At 36.4% G+C, this 25,765-nt stretch overlaps 1 protein-coding gene across 1 annotated transcript in view; it reads left to right on the forward strand.

Annotated features, from left to right (window-relative positions):
• The window catches only part of Sbp2 (SECIS-binding protein 2), a 303,049-nt gene that overhangs the window by 217,546 nt on the left and 59,738 nt on the right, over window positions 1-25,765 (forward strand). Inside the window, exon 10 of the mRNA XM_090389376.1 lies at window positions 18,157-18,259. Within this exon, the coding sequence (XP_090245502.1) occupies window positions 18,157-18,259 (103 nt within the window). The remainder of the gene's footprint in view (window positions 1-18,156; window positions 18,260-25,765) is intronic.

The raw sequence follows: 25,765 nt of genomic DNA on the forward strand, positions 1-25,765 counted from the left end.
TATTCCTGATGTAAACAAGTGGGAGTTGCTCTCTGCTCCTAAAAGCATTGTTTTCATATACAAATAACTATTAAAGATGCAGTTGCCATAGCTGATTTGCTCAGCTAAGGCAACTGCATCTTTAATAGTTATTTGCATCACATGCTCCCATTTGTAATAACAAAAGAAATAGATATTTGCTCATGAGAAATTAGTTTATTCCTGATGTAAACAAGTGGGAGTTGCTCTCTGCTCCTAAAAACATTGTTTTCATATACAAATAACTGTTAAAGATGCAGTTGCCATAGCTGATTTGCTCAGCTAAGGCAACTGCATCTTTAATAGTTATTTGCATCACATGCTCCCATTTGTAATAACAAAAGAAATAGATATTTAAAATTAGAATTCACAACTGTGCTTCTAAACCTCAGACTTAACTTGCTCTTTCAGATGTTCCACTAAAACTCCTGAGTTTACTGGATTAAAAAGAAGATTGTGATTAAAGAGGTCATCAGATAAAAAGCATCATTTTAGAAACAAATTTATTCTGGCACAAATGAGCTTAAACATTAAAGGTTTAAATTAGTTTAAATGTTAAAAGATGCTTTATGCCAGCATTCTTATGAGGGGACTCTAGTATGCATTTAAAATGATAAAAAACACTATATCATTTCTTTGGTAGCATATGTATATATTAGCATATATATTATATTATAAATATGAATCCTTCAATTGAGTAAGAATTGTTATCACTCAGAGAGACAATCATTGTAAGCAATTAGGCACCTTATTACTATTTAAGAGCAGACTACTTCACATGAGAAGTACCGGGGTTGTGAGAAAGTGGAATGTTTCAAAAAAATAAAAACACTTATTGTTTAACTAACTGACTTTAGGAATTGGGAAATGTATTTCCCTTGTTTAAATATTGGAAAAAGTTAGTGAAACTAATGTGTAAACCAGTAATGTGGAAAATAAAAAGCGTATCGTTTGCCATAGATTTTGTATTTATTTTTTTAATAGTTTTTTTTTTTTGTTGTTGTTTTTCTTTTAGAACTTATTATTCTTATGCTCTTTTCTTCTGTGTTTTCATCACCATTATTGGTCTAGTTGTGTTTTATCTCACATTTTATTGGTGAGGTAGTGGGGGCTATCTGTAGTGTGTTATTTACTAAATAAATAAATTAATGAACTAGTTTCTCTTTGTGGTTCCAGAGGAGGGTGGGAATATTCATCAATCAGCTTTTTAATCAATGAGTTTTGGCGGTTTCCCACAGCCCAGGTTCAGAACTTTGTCAAACTAACATTTTCATTAGTCAAATAATGTAAGATATCAGTTCATCAATAGAACTAGAAGTATCTATTACTTAAAAGTTACTTGGTGGCACTATGGAAATCCTTCCCGTACTTATTGCACTATTGATCCATTAATTAACACATTGTGCCTGAAGCACCTGTCTCATTGGTGATTAGTAATTCTGACTGGCAGTTAATATTAATAAAATTGAATGCCATTCAGAGATTGCCAAAATAGTTTTATTTAGCATGATTTTAAACCTTTGAAATCTACTTTAAAATAACATTCAAGTGGACATATTAGGAAAAAAGCCATTTAAAATTTCCTTCATATCCTGTTAGAATTTTCATTTCCTTCATATTCTGTTAGAGTTTTCATTTCCTTCATATTCTGTTAGAATTTTCATTCAATTTATGAATGTAAATTTAAAATTTACATTCATACATTTTAAAAAGTGAAATTCATAAATTTTAAAAAGTAAAATAAAAAAAAAAAGCAAAATCTGAGCAGATTTAAATGGAGAATGCATCAGCAATATAACACATAATTAAGAAACTGAGAATAAATAGTGGCCTAATTCATAAGAAAAAACAAAACAAAATACTGCAGCTACTGCCACTTCACTACACTATAAAGTTGAAATTTCATAAAAAACATATCCATCGGTGAGTACATTCAGCCAAATGGTGACTAGATTTTAGTGCAATTTCTGAATCCTTGCCCACACTCAGCTGAGTTAATCAGGAAAGATGCACTGCAAAATTATCTGCTATAGGACTTCATTCCTAATAGATTCGCTGCACCATAACACACACCATTCAACAATTCCTTAGTTTTTGTAACTGGATCCATAAAGAAATAAGTGAAAAATGCCAAAATAGCCTAATATTTTATAGTCTGAGCCTGCTACCATTCTGACTGCTGTTTTTAAGGGAATTTTGAAGTTTGCATCAGCAGCAATAAAATCTTTTCACAGGCATTGATATTTTCCACAGATTGAGCAATCTCCATATTACAAGATAATTTTATGTAGCTTCTAGCATTGGTCATGTTTCAAAGACATGCAGCAGTTTCTTTTTATTAGTGGATGAATCATGTGTAAATATTTCAGAATAAGACTTCACTAATTCATTCGTATATTCTGAAGTTTGCTTCAGGAAAGAGTTATTATATGTGATGTGTTTATTTTGTTGCTTGAACCCACTTTTATAGACAAATTTAGACTGTTTAGACAAAGGATACTGTACTTCTTATATGTTGTGATTATACTACAACTAGTCAAAGATATTATTATTGATATTGTGCAGAGAGGCCAGGCTTTTGCTATACTGGTCTTTTAAAAAACCTGCTTATGCATATTCTGTCAGCAAAAATGAATCCAGCTACCCTTTGAGATTTCCAAAGCTGTTGGACTATGTGTGATATTTTCCTGTAATAAGTGGCTGCTTAACAGCCACTGATTACAGGAAAATATCTTATAATCCAGTACATAAATCTCCCTCAGTTTGAATTTATGCTTTTTGGTTCTAGTATTGTTTAAGCTGTGAAACCATCACCTTTTTTTTTGCTATCATCTCTCAGAACCTTATAAACCTATCAGTGACAATCCTCATCATTGGACATTTTTTGAGGAGCTCAATGTGTTTTTAGGTTTGGTCTCCATACTTGGACAGAGTATTCCAAGCATGGTTTGCAATTTCCTTTTTTTATAATGGAACTATTACTTTCCTCTCTCTGCAAGCAGTTGTTGAATACATTATTAGCAGAGCTTCACAGACCCTTCCTTCCATGATTTTTCTGATAATATATATATTATCAGAAAAATCTAATATATATATATATATAAATATATGCATACTTTTATGCTATGTGCTATAAAATTAAGACTCTAAGACAATTTAGAAAATATAGTTTCTTAATTGTATTTATACATCTGTGGTTTTTGTGATGGCACCTTTATAAAGTTATTCCATAATTCCCCTGTCTGTGATGTCTTCCCAATTGGTTGAGAGCACGTGGCATTGTACATTGTCCCTTACTCCTTATATTTTACAACTGAGATGTCACTTGCCATCATCTAGTTTAGCATTCCATTAGATCAGGCACTGTGAGCTGATCTGATTGAGGTGCTTAAGGTTTTGAATGGATTGAACAAGCTTAATGCTGATGGCATTCTTCCTCTTGCTCAGATCATGCACGCACACATGCGTACGAGCATAAATGCAAATTGAGGAAGGATGGTTGTAGGACAGATGTATGGAAGTTTACCTTCAGCCAGCAGGTGGTTAATTTTTGGAACAAACTTCCATCTGTTGTGGAAGTGAGTAGATTGAATAAATTCAAGGAAGAACTAGACAAACTGTTGGAGGGAATGGACAGGTGATGTGGGGTTGTTTTTTTTTTGCTGATACTTTATAAGCTTGCTTTCTTGCATTATTTGCCATTAGTAATACTAGATAGAGTATTCTTTCTCCCAGTACTTTCCTAATGTGGTACTATAAATAAATAACAATCATCTGATTGATTTAAAAATTTTCCTCCATGGTAAGTGCCTTTCCCATTTATTCCAATCAATATGGGAGAAGATTACAATTTTCCATATCAAGGCACATCTCTCATCGTACTCTTCAGTTTTTTTGGTTGTGGTATATCCCCACTATGAGTATCCCTTTTCTTCCTAGAACTTTATAATGCTCAGAATCAGTGCTGGTTTGTCATTTCTAGATCTGGAAATGTTCTGTTGTGCACTGGCTACGTTGACAAGTAACATTCCTCCTTCCTGTCATTCTTTCATAAATCTTCCTTTACAATATTTCTTCTTAAGTGTTTAACATTGTAATTAACTCATTCTCTTTGGGGAAGTGACGGTGTGAGTTCTTACACATTTTAGTTACCGTACTATCATAAGGTTGGCAGTTTGTTTCCTTCCCTAACTCATTCTACTTCCATTGTGAACATTAATAGGAAAAAAAGTACTTTTAGACTATCTTTTATTTATTTAAACTCAAAGTTTTGAATTTAATTTACATTATTACAAAATTTTGTATATCTTGAATGGCAGAAAAAATTTCAATAAAAATGTGTGTTGTGGCCATGTTATAAACTTCTAAAGATTTAGCAGGTTAGTTGTTAAAGAAAATAAAAATTTTCTTTAATAACTAACCATTGCTATTTATGTGATGTGATATTTATATTGATGAACCTTGTAATATATATGACTGAGGTAAAAGTATTTGTATATTGCCATGCCATAAGCTATTTAATGCAGTAGTAAACTACTGCACGTACCCACTGACATCATTAAGGATTTTTGTTTTAAGTAACTGCTTTCAATGAACATATTTTAATTTTACATTGAACAGAGCATTGATGACTGGGAGGGGAGGAACAAAAAATCTGCATTATTTACCAGAAGTTGAAGTGACAAAATTAGATTTGAAACTATTTAGGTTACAGAAGTATTTTTTAAAAATGACCATTGCATATGATGATTTATTTATTCAGTGATAATTGTATTATTATCCAAGGAAATAAATTAGTGAGATGTAAATTAAATAAATTAAAGAAATATTCATAGTCACATTATAATGGTTTAAACTTGTGTTTATCATCAAGTCCATGGTTGTTAATAGATCCTTTGTATACTGTTGTTTATTTTACCATCTTCCTTATTTATGAGTAGGGGAAATTTTAAAATTATTGCTCAAAAATTACTAAAAAATTATTTAATAGGTACTAAGTTCCAAAACAATTATGCCCATTGGAGATTTCCAATTTTTGAATTTAAATCACTCTGACAAGCATGAATTATCATATAATATTAATATAGCCTTATAAAAAGAAAAACATAAATAAGGTAAAAAATATCAAATAATAATATTTTATTTACTCACCAAAACAATTTTTTCCTGCTTTATATAGGGGTTTTCTGATAATGGTAGGTCAAAATTTGCAGATGGATCTTCACACTAGAACAATGAACGAAGTTTGTATATGCAAGTGTCTGCAAGTATTTCATTGTTGAGCAGGCTCCTTTTTAGTCCTTTTTATCCAATACTTTTTAGTATTGGATGCAACTGAGCATTATCAAACATCTTGTATATATTTCATAAGTTTCAGATAATTGAAGAATATCTTAGGAGGTAAAATACACGATCTCTGCATTATTGATGGAATGTGATATATACAGTATGTAAGAATACAGCCACATATTTCATTTATAATACCCTTACAGGACTTACAACAGTGTTTTATGTTGAAAATCATTTGCCATTGTAAAACAGCTAAGACTTCCTGATTACTGTATGGTCACTGACTGTTGTAGTCAACTGCTATATGGTAGTTGAAGTTCAGCTTAGCTTAATTTATTGTACATTATGTTATGCTCATACAACTGGTTCTGTGGAATATGTATTCTGTTACCAGTAGTTATTTTACTGTCATAATCATATTCAAGCAAGGAACCACTACATTAGATGCAATTCGCCACCTGATCTCTACAGCTACAACCACAGATTCCAAGTACCCTATGGCAATGACTGTTGACTTTGAGGGAGCTTTTGATAGGATATGGTGGCCCAGCATCCTCAGGAGGCTCTGTCAGGTCAATGTCCCAACCAACTTATACAAAAGCATACAGTCATACCTCACCTACAGAAAGATTACTGTTGCTGCAAAGTTTCAGTGCTTCACCAGGCAATTTATATAGAGCTGCCCTCAGGGCTCTGTCCTGGGACCTTCTTTTGGTCCATTTTTCTGGATGAGTTCCTGGGGATGGATCTTGAGCAAGCATCCTCTATGGCTTTTGTTGATGACCTTGTCCTGATAGTCCATGCTGAGACCAGGGCACAGCTGGAATCCAGATCCAGCGATATAGGCTGTCTGACATCGACTCCCCATTTCCAGAGAAAAGACCAAGTCGATCCTGTTGAAGGGAACCTTATAGATTTCAAGACCTCCAATAAGCAGGCTCCACTCTGAGATTAAATAACTCAGAATCTTGATAGACTCAAAGCTAACAGTTTTTTCCCCTATCTGGGGAAAAATTGTTAAGATAAGGAAATAGACAACCATTAAGATAAGGAAATACACAGCCATGATTGCATGCATCAGCCGAGCGAACTGGGGGCTTAAACAGAGGGCACCCTCATCTACAGAGATATCTTCCTTCCCATAGTTTGCTACGGTGCAGCTATGTAGTGTCACAGAGTCATCCTTGACAGAAATCACAAAAAACTGGATTCTATCTAATGTTCTATGCTCTTAACCATCACAAGAGCTTGCTGCACTGTAAGCACCCCTGCTCTCCAGGTCCTGGTTGGCTGTATGCCCCTCCACCTTGAAGTCATCAAGAATGGTTTATACCATAAACTCAGAAAAAGGATCCCTTGCACAGTTGCTGGCATTCAGCTTGACATGACAAATGACCTAAAACAAGAAAAGAGAAGGATAGTAGACAAACTGCATGAAATATGGCAAGATCACTGGGATTTGACAATAAAAGGTGCTGTAACCAAAAAATTTATTCAAACTGTATCGATGACATACTCAAAGCCTCCTCCCTGTTTGTTGTTGTTTGTTTGTTTGGTTTTTAGGAGCAATAGCAACTAAGCCATATTGCTCCGGGGATATGCGGTGGTCATTCCCTGACCTTTCCGTATTTGGTAGTCACGGGCTCGAACCCTGGTCTAATCAAGAAGCATGTGCTACGTACTGCTGCTCCTGCCCACCTGGCTACGGAGGCACCTCCCTGTTTGTACCAGGACTCCAGGTCACCTTCCTGCTTACAGGGCATGGCCCATTTAGACATAAATTAACCACGCTTGGAATTGAAGAAAACCCATTTTGTGTCTGTGGCAATGAAGAAAACTGGGAACATGTCATGTACCTCTGTCCCCAGTATGAAGACTACTGGACTAGACTATTTACTAAGATACAGGAAAATCCCCGAAATTTGGAGCTTCTTTTTCTCATGGAAGTAAACTTCTACATAGCTCTCACTGATTTTACTCAAGATGTATTCCAGAGAAGGCATTCTACTCATCTGAGGCACACATTACCAATTTCACGACAATCCAGCTGACGGCACTCGATTTTCTTCACACCTGAATACTGTTCCACAAGTTTCCTTCTGTTTTAGCGTGTGTGCTTGCCTAAATAATGTTGTCTGTGAATCACTCGGCTTCCGACAAGGCTGCACGCTAATATGTGTTTCCAGAAGACCTGAGTTTTAAATGATAGTCCAGTAGTTGGATTAGGACAAAAATCTTGCACCCTCGAGCCCACTCAGACTTAAATAAGAGTAAGCCTGCAGCATCAAGATCACGTTGTGATTAACTCAAAGGTTCTCCATAAGTTGAAGTTTGAGCTCGCATAACTCCAACTCAAAATCTACACAATAAATTATGTGTAACAGAGAATTGTCACGAGGCAAAATGATCAACAAAACAAGATTTATTAAACATATAAGTCATATACATGAGTACAATTGAACTGGTCAAAGCTTTAGATTAATTGGTATGTGGTTGCTTGGTAAATTAACTGAATAATAAGCATTATTAGAATTTTGGAATGTTCTTCATGTGCTTTTCCACTATTTCTCTTGTGAAAATTCACAATTACTGATGACAGTCATGTCATACAATTGTTCCATTTTTATAATAGGAATATATATGTCAACTTAACAATTAGGATGAGTACTATAACAACTAATTGGTCAGGTCGCATTAACTGTTAGATTCTAACTATGAAAAGTAGATACACATTTGTTAGAATGATTTTTATGAGAAGAGAGGTCAGTGTGTGTGTGAATTTAAGGCAAGAGGAAAGTATAATTAACTTCTAATGGTTGAGTTTGTGTTGTTTAAAAAATAAAACTACTCACTTACCGACAAATGGTTGTTCGTCCCCGGCACTTCTTAGTCCTTCTCTTTTATCCATCCGTACGACTCTGGGCTAACTTCTTTAACTTTCTCTATCTGCTGACTTAAACTTTCGCTAAGCTTCTCGGACCCGCTCTCAAACTTTTACAACCTGGAAACTCCGAAACCTACAGTAAGACTAGCCAAGCTCTCCCTTTTCTTTCCCCTTTTCCTATAAATACCTCTACATTCCCCTCTCAACTTTGGAATTTGATGCAACTAAAAATGATATATTAAATAGATACAGGAAATCTCATATTTTTGTAAGGCAGTTTCTTTTGTTTTGCAATCGCTGTCATCGAACATAAGTCGATACACTCATACGAACGGAATTTTAGAATGACAGTCATTGTGTTTATTAGTTTCGATCTCGTAAGGAATTATGTCTCACGTTCTAATTTCTCACTCTCCTCTGTCACAAGTCGCAATCTGCTCTTTTCGTTCCCGAGGCAATTACGCAATATGTGGACTGCCCGTGACCATCGGAGAGAGGGGTGACTGACGTTATCTAATTGCTCCGGGCACTAAACGCGGTGTATCATTTCAACAACAACTTCCCCCTAGGGCGGCGACTGACTGCTGCTACAAAATCAAAAGTTAAACGACGTTCATTCCGTCAGATTAGTTGTATAGACTGTGGAAAAAGTATAGGACACTTTGAAGAATAAATGCTTCTTAACAGCAGGTGAAAGGGATAAAAAATGATAGCTTTTTTTAACACTTTAACAATGCCTTTGGGTTGGTCTGACTTGCCAGATGTGGGATGCCAACATGGCACTCTCCTTTGCAGACCTCCCTTGTTCTGCAAACTGTCTTCCTTTCCCTGGCAATGGGTGGGCTTCCAATGCCAGGGATGATTCCCACTTCTCCCCTCCCACGTCTTTGCTCTGCCAGAGGTTGCCTTCTTTCCTCATCCTCCTCCTTGTTCCCACTTTGATTCCACTCCTCGTACTATCTTCCCCATTCAATCTCACCATTTTTTTTTTTTTTTTTTTTTTTGTACTCTGTCAGGAAGCTCAGGCTACCCCTGATGGAGAGCAGCCAGAGTACTGTGGATAGCCTGGCTCTCCTCCCATGGTGGTGGCGGTGAGTAACGTGGAGTCCCACTAGCAGCCCTGCAGCTAAGTAACCAGAACATAACAACAGAACCAACACAATACTTTTCACATACAACACACTACACTTTTTCTGTCATTTACAGAAGTTTTGTATACATCACAAAAGTGCTATGGCACAGGTGTGGGAAACACTGGTGGTGCCTTACCAAAACACTATGTCATAATCATGTGTTCCACATTCTATCTCATACCTATCAGCATAAACTTGTAAACTACCATATTAGAATAAAGACTGCATAAAGTAACTGACAATTTGTAATACTCTAGCCTAACGTTAACTTCTATTGTTCATAATTTTCATGCATCTTTTTTTTTTTTTTTTAGTCTTTTTTAATTGTTAATTTTTGTGCTCCTTTCTTACAAATCCTGTTTTAGGCAATTCTTTTGGGTCATGAACTTAGTCCTGAACTCTCCCCCCCCTCAAAAAGAAACTAATCTATAATAGTTTCATTTCGTGGGAGCAGCCGGTTGTCTGTGATTAGTTTGATTTCAAGGGGAGAATTCAGAACTGTTCAAACACTTCCCATTGCATTTCACATGATATAGTCTTGATTTAGGTCATGACAAGTGTTATGCAGGAGGATGATTGCTCAATGCTGTTTGCAAGCATTGTAGTGTTTAGTGATTGAATAAGACAAAACCATCACTTCTTTGGACTTCAGTGGAAATTGATATTCTGTAATTTATGAGCCCCACAAGTCACATAATTGAATACCTGAGCTCAAACACATCACATGACCAATCACCATCATGATTTTCTCTGCTCATGGATATATGCCATGAGATGAAGCAATATGCACAGATTCTGTACTTATTTTGAATGAGTTCTGAAAATCTGCCTCTTGTTTGCAAAACTGTATGGCATGTAAGATGGTCATGCTCTGAGAATAAAGCAGAAAATGCATTATTCACCACACGAACCTTGTAATCTATTTGATCTATTTTCTATATACTTGGATCTGGCAGAAAAGCGGACACATTTAGTTTTTAAATTGCATGTTCCAGATATGATGTAAGTAAAAAAAAAAGATATGATGTAGTCACATGCAAAGAAGATGGGATAGTAGTAGTAGTGGTATGTGATGCAAGAAAGCAAGTGTATGAGCTTATGCAGCATCATCCAAAAAAAAAAAAAAAAATCACACCATTCGCTCCAAATGCCTGTCCAGTTCCTCCTTAAATTTATTTAACTTATCAACTTGCACAATGACAGATGGAAGTTTGTTCCAGCAATTAACCACCCGCTGGCTAAAGGCAAATTTCTGCACATCTATTCTACATCTGTCTTTTCTTAATTTGAATTTATACCCCCTTAGGTTCGTAATCTCAACAAGTGGAAGGATCCAAACAGAATTCAGCATGCTCAACCCATTCAAGGCCTTATGCACCTCAATCAGATCACTGTGCAGGTGCCTAGTCTCCAGCCACTGCAATTTGCAGAACTTAAGCCTCTCTTGGTAAGAGGATCCCTTCATTCCTCTCACCAATCTTGTTTCCCTTTTCTGTACACACTCAAGCAAATCTACATCCTTCCTAAAATGAAACCTCCAGACCTGTACGCAGTACTCAAGGCGTGGCCTGACCATTGCCTTATACAGAGGGACAATCACTTCCTTTTCCCTGCTAGCAAAATTCCTATATATCATTGACAAAACCCATGACCTGCCCTGGCAGCCTGTCTGCATTGCTCAGAAAACTTCATATCTGACTGCACAATTACTCCCAGGTCTTTTTCATTTTCTACCACCTTAAGTGTAATACTACACAATTGGTACATTTCTCTGGGGTTACTTCTACCCATATGCAGTACTTTGCATTTGTCAAGGTTAAACTTCAGTTGCCACTTCTTAGCCCATCTGCCCAAATTATCTAGATCCTGTTGCAGTAGCACACTGCCATTACTGTCATTAACAACCCTGCCAACCTTTGTATCATCTGCAAACTTCAACACTAAGCCTGATATACCTTCATCAATATCATTGATAAATATACAAAACAACAGTGGACCCCAACACCGAACCTTGTGGGACTCCACTAATAACATTAGTCCATGAAGAGCAGCACCCATTGATTACCACCCTCTGTCTTCTCCCACTCAACCATCCTTTTATCCATTGTAGCAACTTACTCTTAATACCATTCTGCTCCAATCTGCTCCAGTAGTCTTCCATGCACAACAGTGTCAAAAGCTTTCCTGAAATCCAAATATATGATATCAAAATTATTTTTTGAATCCAGTTCCATTGTAACCACATCATAATATCCTATCAAATTTGTCAGACAAGACTTTCCCTTAGAAAACCCATGCTGTGTCTGAATTATTGTTGCAGTCTTGTCTAGATGATCCTGCAATACATCTTTAACCAGTGACTCCATTATTTTACCTGGAACAGAAGTTAAACTAACTGGTCTGTAATTACTCGTGTCACCCTTCAATCCCCCTTTGTGAATTGGGGATACATTTGCACATCTCCAGTTCGTGGGAACCTCCCCTGAGTCCAAGGACGCTCTCATAATTATGGCTAAGGGTTTGCTTAGTTGCTTTGCCACCTTTAATATAACTGGATAGATCCCATCCACCCCAGGTGCCTTTCTTATGTTTAACTTCAACAATTTCTCCTCCACTTTGCTCTCAGTTATTACAAAATCATTAAGCACTCTACTACAATTTTATAACCTTCTGCCATTTTCAAACCTTAATAACTCCTCATGTGTGAATGTAGATGCAAAATACTCATTCAGTTTGTTTGCTATCTGAGCAGGATCATCAACAGTCCAACCATCGATATCAAGTGGACCAATCAGATTCATCCCCTTCTTTTTAGCGTTTACATAAGTAAAGAAATCCTTGCTGTTTTTCTTAGCATCTTTTGCCAAAGATTTCTCGTAATCTGCCTTCCCCTGCCTAACCTCCTTTGTGACCTGATTACAGACTAGCTTATATCTGCCATAGGCTTCTGAGTCGCTTGATAATTTATATGCATCCCATGCATTTTTCTTCTCTGTCACGAGTCTTATTAGTTCTTTTGATAACCATTTAGGCCTAAACCTTGAACAGTATTTCTTAATATTTATGAAATTTTTAGTAGCATCCATGATTAATTCCTTGAATGCTTCCTACTTAGGATCTTGGAGTTTTGTTTCCTGCATTTTGTACCAGTCTGTGCTGGAACATTGGCCTATGCAGCTATGTATTTTTGCGTTGAATTATTTGTGAAGTTTTATTGTTAAATGTGTCTTGGCAGTGTAAAAAAAAAAAAAAAGAGCACACTTGCTTAGGAAATCTTTCACTCGCTCACTTTCTCTCTCTCTCTCTCTCTCTCTCTCTCTCTCTCTCTCTCTCTCTCTCTCTCTCTATATATATATATATATATATATATATATTTATTATATTTCATATAATAAATGAAACAGCTGCCAGTAGCATGGCAGACCAGTTGAGTGAAAAATAATAAACTGTACACAATAAAACAAAACAAAAAAGAGGATGAAACAAGGTAAAGGGTATTGCAGAAGGAATGCTCCAAAAAAATGTTGGTTCATAATGGTCCGTCTATTTTATTTTATTTTATTTTTATTTTTAGTTTGTTGGTCCAGTGGTGTAGTTATTTTTCATCTCCATCTTAGTGATATTTCACATAATTTGGACCCGGTGCTATCTTCAGGGATCACTGATAAATTTTAATTAATTGTCACTAGGGGGGTTTTGTCCTTGCTCGTTTTGCTAGCCCATCCCCACACATGCTTTTCTAAGTAAAATGTAGAGGCATACAGAGTAAGTCAAATCTTTTCTATGTAAAAGACGCACCTGTCGATACGCACTGATTGATATCTAATTAGGAAATGACCTATGTAATTATTTACCTGTGCATTTGTAATGCTCGGCATTCTCAAGGTTGAATAAATATCACTATGTAATTGTTTACCTGCATTTACATAGGTCACTTAAGAAAAGGCCTTTTGCTTCGGGTTCCATAATGCACGAGGAATATTGTCGCATCCGAAAGAGCAGGACTAAAATATTTCACTGAAATATTTACAAACTACAAAATATTTAAAATATTTACAAAATACTAAACTATTTATAAATACTGTATACACTATTCATTAATATACAAAAAAACGTTACAATGGAACATCAAATATTAGACAGGGAAGCATGAGCACGAGGTTGGTGAATGTTATGGAGGAATTGTCAATAATTAATTGCATTGTTAGTGATGTAATTGCTTCTCCTTCTTCTCCCATTGGCTTGAATCACTAGGAGGAAAACTTTTTTAATGTATAGAGAGATATTCTAAAATAGTGTTGTTATTTGGTATCGTGTATTTTGGCTTTTTCTAAATTATTTTAGGAGCATTCGTTCTGCAACACCCTTTACCTTCTTCCCTCCCCTTTTTGTTTTATTATTTTTTGCTCAACTAGTGTGCCATGCTACTAGCATCTGTTTTATTTATTTTTATCTTAATATATTATAAGCAGCGTGCTGTGGATTATGTATTTATGCTGCTACTGATGTTTGCAATGCTAATTTTCTTTTCATTATACAGCCACTCCCCGATTTATGTAAGGGTTGCATTCCACGGAACTTTACGTAAGTCAGAATTTCCCTAAATGCTTATGCTGCACTCGCAACTGTGCGTGCTGAATTTGATTGAATCAAAAAAGAAATGTTCAACAAACATGTGAATAGAATTATTTATTCAATTTTTTTTATCTCATGCTCAGGAAAAATTAAAGTGCACAAAATTACGAAAATTTCAAAATTATAAAATTGCAAAAAGAGAGGAGACAGGCATAATATCAGCAATTTTTATCTTTCGAGCATCGTTGCAGAATTAACTATCCAGCTGATAAGCATGCCACTGTGGAAATTGAGGGCTATGGAGATTTAGAAGGGGTTTTTTCCAGCACATCACAAAATTTCTCTGCAGCTGCAGAATCGGCACTGGTGACTTCACTGCATACTTTAATGTTTTGGAACCTATTAAACGATGCTTGAACCTATTAAACCACCCTAGTGCTTGCCACGAACTTGGCTTGGGGTTCGCTGTACTTATCTTTAATATCTTCATAAATACTTGTTACTTTTGCTTGAATGGCCATTGGACTCAGGGGCAGTTGCTTCTGAATGTGATTTTCCATCCATATTATTAATAGCTTTTCCATCTTCAATATAGCACCTGAGTGCTGTTTTGTGATCACTGTTGATCTTAAATGCATTGATCCTTTAACATGTTCTTTTATACACACACTGTCCCTTAAAATAGTATGTTTTTAATATAAACATAAAATATGTTTTTTGTATGATTGAAGATTTCACTGATAATACCATAACGTAAAAAACCCACAGAATTCCAGGTATTGGTATTATTGCAAATGCAGTAAGATTGAGTTCACTATCCATTTAGAATAGATTGCGCCAACAGAAAAGCCCAATAATTGTTTTTATTGTTATTTGGATGTTAATGTTTATTATTGTCTGGAGGTAGTGACCTCCAGAAATGTGTTTTAGAAAAATATCACAAAGGCATTCAAAATTGATTCTTATAACAGAACATATGATCATTGCTGGATTTACACTTGCAAGGCCCCTTGTAATGTGAGGCCCTAAGCTGTACCTTGTTTAGCTTAGGGCCTCATATTACAAGGGGCCTTGCTTCACCTTAAAATTTTTTTTTTAATATTGTCACAGTGAACCGGTGAAGGGCCTTTTGCATGTTATAGCTTAGCGTCACAACAAGTTTCAATCTGGCTCTAAATATGATAATGATGAAAGTGTAGTGCAGTTTTTATAAAAAATGACCTTTTAAAAATGACCTTTTAGAGAGATAAATAGTTTAGTTATATAGCGAAAATTTCAACTTCTGAGGTCTTGGAATGAATTACAAAAAAACCAAAACAAAAAAACAATGTGTTATTGGTTTTACATGATGATATTTTCATGATACCTCCATTTATTCTTACGGGATTAGAAATATGTTTCCACGATTTTTTTAAGTTTGCACCGGCCGGCAAAAACTTACGTAAAATCGAATTTCCATAAGTAGAGTATACGTAAACTGGAGAGTGCCTGTAATTAGTTAAAGTTTTCAATTTATATATATATATATTTAGAGCATATAGTAGTTAGTACTATGTGTGAGTTGAAATGGCTACAATTCGTCAAAGCCAATTAATCTGATTGCCAAGATGGTATCATTCAGTGGCCAGATAAGTGTCTGTTGTGTCATAGGTAAAATTAAGCCCTCGGACGTATAATTTTATTTAGGATGTATCTGGGCATTGATATTTAAACTCTGAAAATTGTCTATAGAATTGTATGTCAGTTTTTCACATTTTGTTGCATTATACAGAGGCGCCTCCGTAGCCAGGTGGGTAGGAGCAGTAGTGCGTAGCACGCGCTTCTTGATTAGATCGGGGTTTGAGCCCATGCCCACCAAATATGGAGGATGCGGAAAGGTCAGAGAATGACCACCGCATATCCCTGGAGCAATATGGCTTTAGTTGCTAATGCTCCTAAAAACCAAACAACAACAGCATTATACAGATATGGTTTGATATTCTTCTAACACTTCTGTCTGAAATGTTAGGTGTGACAATATGGTGGCTAACTGATTTAGATGGACTACAAATTATTGTATCAGTAACTTATTTTATGTTTTTTTGGAGATGTCACAGGAAACTCATGTGCAACATGATTTGTGTCTTGCACATATCACTGAGCCTGTCATTTGGTAGCTCATATTAGTATGGCACGATGAGAGAATTTGTGGATTTGAACTGATGATGAAACCTTTGTTGTGTTTATATTATGGAATCTGCTATCACAAATAATTCAACATAAGCAATGTACAACTGTTATAAGCCACTGCTCCATTTTTGACTGGTTTTCTTTTTATTATAATTAGTTTTCAATTTATATATACAGGTGACCCCCGCTTAACGCTGATAATTCATTCTGGAAAAACAGAGCGCTAAGTGAATCCGCGCTAAGCAAGCGCCGCATTCCTATAAGGTAACATAAGTATTTGCGAGTTCCGGTCGGTGCCATAGGATATTTCCTAATCAATAATAAACGGTAGTGAAAAGATGCACAAATGTCGGTCAAAATATTTGATATTCAAATATTTGTACATATAAAATATTCTGCATTACATACGTATATAATTATGTGGTAACTACTTATGTATCAAAATTAAACTTAAAATTCCAATTAAAATCATGAATTTAATTGATCTAAATTGATTTAATTTAATTCATGAATGTAATCAAGAAAAATGTGTTGATTTTGGGTTGAACTTTGGCCCTCTTCCAAATAAACTTAAAGGGGTATTAATTTTAAATTCCCCGCAGCGTTACCACCCAACAATAAAGTCAACCGATCCTTCGCCGCTTTGAAACTTGGCATGTTTTTTTCTTCTTTCAATATGAAACTTCTTTTAGGCATTCGTTTCCACAAAAGTCCTGCTTCATCTATGTTACAAACTTGTTGAGAAGTATAAAACATAATATCCCTCTTCAATAATTTTAACAAGTTCTTTTTTGAAAGTTTTGGCTCCTTAATCTGCACTTGCGGCTTCTCCCTGGATTTTAAATCTATTCAACCAGCCCTTACTAGTTTTCAATGGTTCCACATTTTTTTTTTTTTTTTTTTTTTAGGTGAGTTTTCTTCAGATCGTCATATTGGCTAATCTCTCTCTCTCTTTTTTTTTTTTTTTTAATATTTAACTTAACTGAATTCTGCATTGGATTTTATTGAAGCCGGCTAAAATCAATTCTTTATTTTTTTTATAATTGTTCTTACAGTTAAACTTGCAAGTCCTAAATTATGGCACACATCCGCTTGTCTTTGACCGGAATCGATTCGCTTCAAAACATCTAATTTAATTTTCAAATTCAGTCTTTTTCTTACATTTATAGTCTTCGTACTGCGCCCAGACGTTGCTTTTTCATTCTTATCCGCCATTATTAACTCTTCGAAAATGTAACTGCATTGGTTGCATTAATTTTGATACAGTGTTCAAGTAAACTGTCCGTTATGCACTATGTCTAATACTGTACTGAGTGATTAATTTAATTCATGAATTTAAAAGAATGATGACTAGACTTCGGATAAATGCATATAACGCAAATATTACAAGCAATATACTTGATCATTTTTTAAAATGTTGATCTCGGAACTACGCAACAAGTCACTGTACTGCAATTAAATTAGCGTGCGAGAAAATATCACTGAGCGTGGGAAAATTTCTCAAGTCGGCATGGGAAATGTTTTAATGCTGTTTTGATATTCATTTTCAAGCTATCGACTGCATCAAATTAAACGATTTCATTAAATATGCCAAAAATGCAATCTGTAAAAGAGCATTATAGTCAGATATGGGTTATAATATAAGAACAGCGTTATAGCGAATCAGTGTAAAGCGAACCGCGTTATATAATGGGGGCCTGCTGTATACATATTTAGAACATATAGTAGTTAGTACCGTGTGTGGATCGAAGTGGCTCCCACTTCAATATCTGACCTTCACATGTGACTACATTATGCCTAGTTCATACAGTTTAAGAACTAAACACATCTGTACTTTCTACCACACTTTGTACAATTTTGAAGTGCAACAACATTCGACAAAATAATGCTTTACTAGAGCAGATAGTCTAACTCTTATCTATATTAGTATAATTTAAAGTACCAAAAGTAATAATTTATTTGCAATGCTAGTATCAGATAGGTACTAGCTTTTGTTTTGTATGAAATATAATATTTTTTGGGAAATTGGTAATTTTAGTTAGCAGAAATTTTCAGTTTTTTAAATAATTTTTAATTTTTGATAATCAGATAATTCTCAAGGAGAGAGAAGAGAAAAAAAAGAAACGAGACCTGTTGGACAAAGAGAATATGCCAAATGATATAGTTATTGATGGGAAGATAATTTCACAAGGTGGGTATATAACTTTAAGCTGTTATTTTCTTTTAATACCAAAGTTTTTTTGTTTTTTTTTCTAAACTGTAGAATCTTTAAATTGTTATGAGCTTATGTACTCATTTGTACATGTACATGGTTATCCAATTAAAATTAAATAGTAAATTACAACAAAACAAGAACAGAATTTAAAACTATTGCATAACACTCTAGAAGTGTTCGCCTTGCTCATGTAGACATGTCTTCACTCTTTCTAGTGTCTTGAATCAACTTTGAAGAATATTTTCATCATTTGCATAACAGCAGAATAATGTAATCAGTGTGAATGTCTTATTTGGTGCAGGCCATTTAGGTATTTATTACTGAATGTCTCTTGGGTATTTCACAAAAGATTTATATACAAAGTATTGTTTCAACATAAACATACATTCCTCTCAGGAATGTCCCATTTTTTTTACAATTTTACACACCACACAGAAAATATTGCATTGCTCCTCAAATAAAACTGCTCTCATGATGGAACTACTTTCTGCCACCTGTCCAAAAATAGTTCACACTATATTTGTCGACATCATGGTCTCATTTATTGCTATAGCTATTTCACTTTATGCTATTGAAGGGATCGGCACCAATGAAGTCAACTATAATAACCAAGGCTACAAAATACATATCACTTTTTACAGTACAATAACATGCGTTTTTCTTCCTTTTATGTTTTCTTTTCTTATGTGCTACTACTGATGATGTTACTGTTGGTAACATCATCAGTTGATCCCACTGTAGAATTTAAAAACTCTCTGAGATACTGTAGTCACCTTTACGAAAACAAAAACTCTTCCCTTTACCCTTGATGGTAGTTATATCTTTAAGTAAATCCCACATCAGTATACTGTGAGCAGTCACCTAGTGGTTCCTTTATCTGCAAATGCATGAATAATCACTGCTGATAATCAGATCAAGGGTATTACTCCCTCTGTTTGCCCCTTGAACATGTTGCTGTAGAAAACAGTTATCCAATACATCCACAAAAGTCTTGCTATTACGTATTTTCGGCGTCTGATGGCACCTGGGATTTCTCCCATCTCCGCGTATGTTCTCTGTATCGGACAAGCCAGAGATTTAAAAGCATGTGGGATATGTACTATGTAGTTTGTTGTTATTATTATTATTATCATTAGCCATATATGGTGCAAGGAAGCCTGAGGCTTATGCTGCACCAGCCAAAAAAAAAAAAAAAAATTTCTGAATTACCCCGAGAGAGAGAGAGAGAGAGAGAGAGAGAGAGAGAGAGAGAAGAAGGGAATCACCAAGAAAAAGAAGAATGATGATATCCAGCTCAGGACCCTGGGTGTGCCAAGCCCATACTCACCAGATGTGAGCCCCTGGGGGTGTGCCCATTGTTCATCCGGCCTGTTAGCCGCCAGGCCCCTAGTGAGACCTGACATTACCAATACCCACCACAGGGAGGCTGGCCGGGTGTTACCAATATTTGTACTCTGGCTGGTCTTGCCACCTACTTTCCTGGGATTTCAGTGGCTAGGACCAAGAAAAAAAAAAAAAAATCGAGGTTGATATTAGTGATACTTAACAAGTTAATAGTATGCGACGTGGGGCTGTGTGGTGAAAGTGAGTTTTAAAACCCAAATAGGTGCGGGCAAGAATTTTGATGTTCTCTTTTGATTTTGAAATGTAGGGCTAAACGCTGTGCAAGACAAAAGTTTGGGGGGAGGATGAAGACTGGGGGGGAAGAAATTGGAAATAAGGGGTTGACAGAGTAGATGTCCCCTGCAAGTAGTGAGGCATGCCCGTGCCAACCAGAGTGAGAAAATTGGGGAGGCGAGGAGAGGCAAGCCTCTCCTTCCTCCCTCCCCAGGAGTTCAGGAAGAAAGATCCGCTCAAGAGAGTGCAGATTTGGGCCGCCAATAGGCTGTCCCGGCGGGAGAGTGCCACCGTATGTCATCTCCATCAGTTTGCAGGCCCTGAAAAGCTGGCCTTTGAGTCTCATCTAGGTGGGACACTAATAGGAGGTTAAATCTGGGATGTCATCCTTCCAGACTGCATGTGGTCTGGGTCCTATTTTCTGGTCATTATCTTGGGGTCATAATCAAGTGTACTGGCTGTCATTATGGGGTTTTATCCCTTCAGTGATGTTTGCTAGTCCTCACACTACCTTTTGTCATTATGTAGTGGGTCCATGCTGCAAGGTTTTGGGGCAGTGTCGCTTTGTTCTGATGTCATGACTATTTAAAGGTGTTTTTCGCTTCCATTTCGTAATCATAACTCTTGTGGTTAGACAATATATTGTCACTTGTCTTTTCCCAGTGCATTTTGTAGTTAGTCCAAGGTCTGTGTAGTCGTTTCCTCTGTGTTGTCTCGCTGCTATTTGCAGGTTTGTTTTGTCTCATTCCGTTAAGGTCTTCTGTATATGGCGGTTAGTGTTTGGCGCTTGGTAAATAATCCCTGGGCAAAATCAGTTAAGGCTAAATATTCTTCTTGTGTATCTAGTAGATGTGACTCAAGATCCCTTGGTAGATAGTGAACTCTAGTTATTAGTCTGCATCTAAGGTCTTTGTATTGGGCACACTCAAACATAATGTGCACCCAGCTTTCTTGTTCCCTGCAAGTACAACGCGGATCCTCCACTATTCCTAATGGTGTAAGCTTTGCATTGAAAGCCCCATGACCCATAAGGAGGTAGGTCGTGTAAAGTCCAGGTTGCAGCCAGGTTGGGAGAATGGGGTATACTCTGTCTACGTTCGGGATGAACTTTTTGGTGATATTCCCTTTTGTTGTGTTTGTCCAGCGGTATTGCCAGGTTTGTTTTAGGTATTTCTGCAGCCTGTTCTTTTCAGCCTTGTGGGTTGCACTGTGTAGTCTTGGTGGGTGCAAGGCATTCCTTTGGTTATATAATAGGCTATTCCAGTACGTATGATGTCCAGGTCAAGGGGAAGGGCTCCGGCCAAGACCTGTAGGGCAACAGTGCCAGTGGTGCTGCAGGCTCTGGTAATGGTTAACAGGATAGTTCTATGGATTGAGTCAGTTATGCGTCTATTTATGGCGGTTGATGCCTTGTGATACCAAACCGCAGAGGCGTATGTTATAGCTGGTAGGAATGTCGTTTTATAATATAAGGAGAGTACGCGACGTTTAAGTCCCCAGTCATGACGGACCACACGTGCTAACAGTGCAGAGTACTTCCTTATTTTTGTTCTTAGATGTGTGAGATGCTGCTTGAAGGAAAGATTATAATCTAATATCACCCCCAGGAACATAAGCTGGCTTTGGAGTTTCATTGTGGTGTTGTTCACCTTTATTTGAGGTGGCCTGCGCAGGTCAAGGGAGCCTTTCAGTAAGATTGAGGATGTCTTAGTTGTTGAGATTTTTAGGCAGTGTAAGATGGTCCAGTCCTGTAGTATCTTGATGGCATGGTTTGCTTTTACCTCCAACTGGGTTCTACTGTCGGCAGAAATTTTCAAGATCAAGTCGTCGGCAAAGGCTTGGGTTTGGACGTCACCAAGGTCAGGAACCATCCGTTCCACAGCAGCAGCCCCAGGACAGAACCCTGGGGGCAACCCCTGCAGACACGGCGGTTTACCCTACCATAGGGTGCCACGACACTAATACTCATGCTAGTGTGCGAGTGACCAAACCTTGGGCTTGGATCACAGTAAAATGCAAAAACTTTGGGAGGTGCATTATGGCCATAGAAGCTGGTGCACCAACAACTAACAAGAAAAAAAAAAAAAAGAAAAAAAAAAAGACCAAACCCCGAGTTCCAGTTAATATCTGGAAAGTTAAAATCCCCCATTATAAGACAATCTGATTTACTGGCCCATTCTATTTCTCTGCACAACTGTTCATTGTACTCATCAGAGTCATTAGGCCTATAACATACTCCTACCTTCATTTTCCCTTTCCCAGTGCTTATGTCACACCAAACAGACTCCACACTGCATTGTCCACCAACATCAATTAGATGCACTTCCTTAGATTTTATGTGTTTCTTAACTAACAGCATAACTCCTCCTCCCTTCCTACCCTTTCTATATGCATTGTACTCCCCAAATTCCAATTCTGCACTGCTTATATCTGTATGACACCATGTCTCTGATATCCCAATAATATCTGCCTTTGATGTCTTGATCAGCACTTCAAATTCATCAATTTTATTTACTATACATCTAGCATTAGTGTACATGCAAGTATACATGCACTTGTTCTTACTCTTAGTTACCCTAACACAGCCAATGTATTTACTTGTTCCACGATGGCTCCCAGCAGTTCTTGAAGTCCCCAGCAACTTGCTCTCTAGGCTGCTGCTCATTAAAATAGAAGCAGTGCAAGAATCACTTTTGCCTCTGCTTGCGGCTACCGTTAATCTTTTAATCTGTGAATTCCCTCAATCTAGCAGTTTTCTGACCCACCTTACACTGCCTCCATAGCATCAGCAGATATTCTTGCATCCTTTCTATTTAAGTGTATCCCATCCCTGTAGAAGCAGTCTCTCCTGTTAGCAAGCATAGACCATGCTGGAAAAAAATTCTACCACATGAGCCTTGCACAATCTCTCCATGGCTTAATTGATTGGCAAGGCTGTTATCATATACTCCCTGCTATCTATCGTGTCTGGGTAGAATTGCAAACACTTTCAAATTTAACCCTAACTCGCGACTTTTTTTTCCAGCATTGACCTGTACTTGTTAAGTAAATCTGCAGATCTCTTACTCTTAAGGTCATTGGTGCCAACATATACAACAATATCACCTTTTGTGCCCTTAAAAGATGATATCTGCCCTACAGCGTCATCAAAATTTGCCCCTGGCAGACATACCTTGGTCTTGTTATACATATCCTTTTTGCATAATATATTTCCTGTCTCCCTGACAATAGAGTCACTGACAATAACTAGTTCCTGTGGGACCAGCACATTCTGCCTTGGAGATTGCTGCTGTGTTGCCTGATGCACAGGAGCGAGCTCTGGCATCGAGTTGGGCAGTCGAGAGCTTGATGGGCCCCTCATATTAATTTCTTCGAATGCATTTACCCTACACTTCAAACTCTCATAGACACCCATCAGAATGCTGAGTTGGCACCTAATTTCTTCACAGTCTCTGCACCTAGCACACACACAAAGACATCCTCTTTGGCATGATCATGTCCTGTTCTAGACAGCTCTGCAAACATCTCACATTTTGTGCATTGTTTTAGACTGTGAATGCATTGAAGAATCACCCCCTTCGGTTCTCCCACGAGCCACAGCACTCTGGCTAATCTGTGAACACTGCTTTGCTGCCCTAGTCTGGGTCATGATTCCGTTAAGTATAATTTAATTAACAGTGAACTTTAATAAGATTAATAAATTTTGCTCATTAATTGATAATACTATACTGATCTAACAGATTTCTAATACAGTGCTATGTTTTTCGCTATCTAGTTTTACGTTAACCTTACGCTATTCCGCATCGTATAACAATGGCGGCAAGTTACAAACGTAAAATCTATGGGCACTAAGTATTAACTTTCAAAATCGCTATCTAAATTCAAAAATAAACCACGGAGCTTAGCTGGAACTATAAAGCTACTTATAGAAAATAATTTAGTATAACAATTAAGCCAGTAAAATGGCTAAATATAAATGAAAACTTAGTGTTCGGCGGAGCTGCAAAAATCTTTGTCAACATGGTAATAGCCTTGTTGAATAGCCTGATGAGCAGAAAAGGTTCCAATTTTGCTACATAGGCAGAGAGGAGAAATGCAACATTACACAGCACTAGGTTTTCAGATTAAGCTCATTTTCATTTGAATGGGACAGCAAACAGGTAGATTGTGTGGTTTTGACAACAGAACTTCCTTACCAGCTTCATGAGAAAACAAATAGTTGCTGCAGGAAAGTGACTGGTGACTGTGCAGATCTGCATATTCATCAGAGTGACTTCCTACCACAGTTTATAATAATTTAACTTCATGTGGATAGCCAAGGCAGCACCATGCCACATACAGCTAATGTCATGTTGGATTTTTTTGCTTACTGTGTTTGGTCCTCTGTTTTTGTCATACCATTAACCAGATTGTCACAACATGGGTATTTTTGGCTACCCCTGTGTCTAGACTTGAACTCGTGGCTTTTTATTTTAGAGTTTCCTGAAAGAGAAGTTCTATAGGAAACCTGCTACACTCATGGACTTGAGAACCATGTTGCTAAGTTGTATCACAAAAGTGACAAAGATCACTTTTGTGATGCACACCATTGTATCATTGCTTCATTTACAAACATGGGTGTATGCCTTCAGGGAATTGCTCATTGAAATGGAGGAGATATTGAACATGTAAAATTAAAATAAGAATGTGTTCCAAGAATCTTATTGTGAAAATTCATAATTTTTGTAAATAATTAATGAATAAATGAGTTTCTTAGGAAACATTTAAATGTGTCAACATTTTTCTGTTCCACCCACCCCATATGTACTGTTATTTGAATATACAAATATAATGATACATATTAGTGTATGCAACCTAGGAATGCTTGGCATCTACACCCTGCCACACTTATCATAGCACAAAAGAAAATAGGCACTGAACACAATATTGCTAATATGAATAGTTTGCAGACTGGCCTTCTATAAATAAGTTCAATTCTAATCACAGTCCTCATTCAAAATTGAACGAGACCTTTTAGCTTTTCAAGACCCTAACAATGAACTCTAAGAAGTTGCAATAATTTTGTTATTGAAAAAATTACATCAACTGCAGTTTTAGATGTGGATATAGACTCCTTTAATTAGTACAACTTGATATAACTGTTGCTCTAAGTGCAAGAGTTGCGATAGAATATCAAAAATTTGAATGTCTCTAAATTGCCTGATTGAATTTTAGTGTTAGTGTAGAAATATAGCATATTTACCTTTTCTTCAGTAATAGAAAAAAAAAAAGCAAACAAATATAATTCATTCTTTCCATTATTAGTAATATATTCAGTTAATAATATGTTGATAAAATAAAGTTAAAATGCTTATACAATTGATAAAAGCAAGAGAAAGATAAATGTTAAATACAAAAACTAATAAATATAAATAATCAAATTATATGTAATTTTTTATATACAGTGAACAATTATGAGAGAGAGAGGCATGACATGTAATTTCCATTCAAGTAGTGAATTGGAAGGTGATAACTTCAAAGAATGAAGTTTACTTTTAATATTGCTGTGATTAAATTTTTCATAAGTGAGTAAGTAAGTACTCTCAGTAAGTACTCTATCTATCCAGACAAAAACAGGAGGCTTAATTAATTATTCTACATTAAAAATTAGTAATTTCATTAATCAAAAGCTTTGTATGCTTTGACTGAAGTGAGAGGCCATTTGCTGTTATGAATTTTACAAAGGTTAAAAAGCTTCCTCAATTTTCAGTGAAGAGTGTGGATTTCTGAATTGAAACTGTCAGCTCTGTGATATATTCTGCATGATGAATTTAACTAGGAGGATACTCACAGTTTATTGACAATAAATAAATTGTGTGAAATACT

This window comes from Mastigoproctus giganteus, unplaced genomic scaffold (genome assembly GCF_048544385.1).
Source record: "Mastigoproctus giganteus isolate SK-2022 unplaced genomic scaffold, ASM4854438v1 scaffold_15, whole genome shotgun sequence".
Taxonomy (NCBI): Eukaryota; Metazoa; Arthropoda; class Arachnida; order Uropygi; family Thelyphonidae; genus Mastigoproctus; species Mastigoproctus giganteus.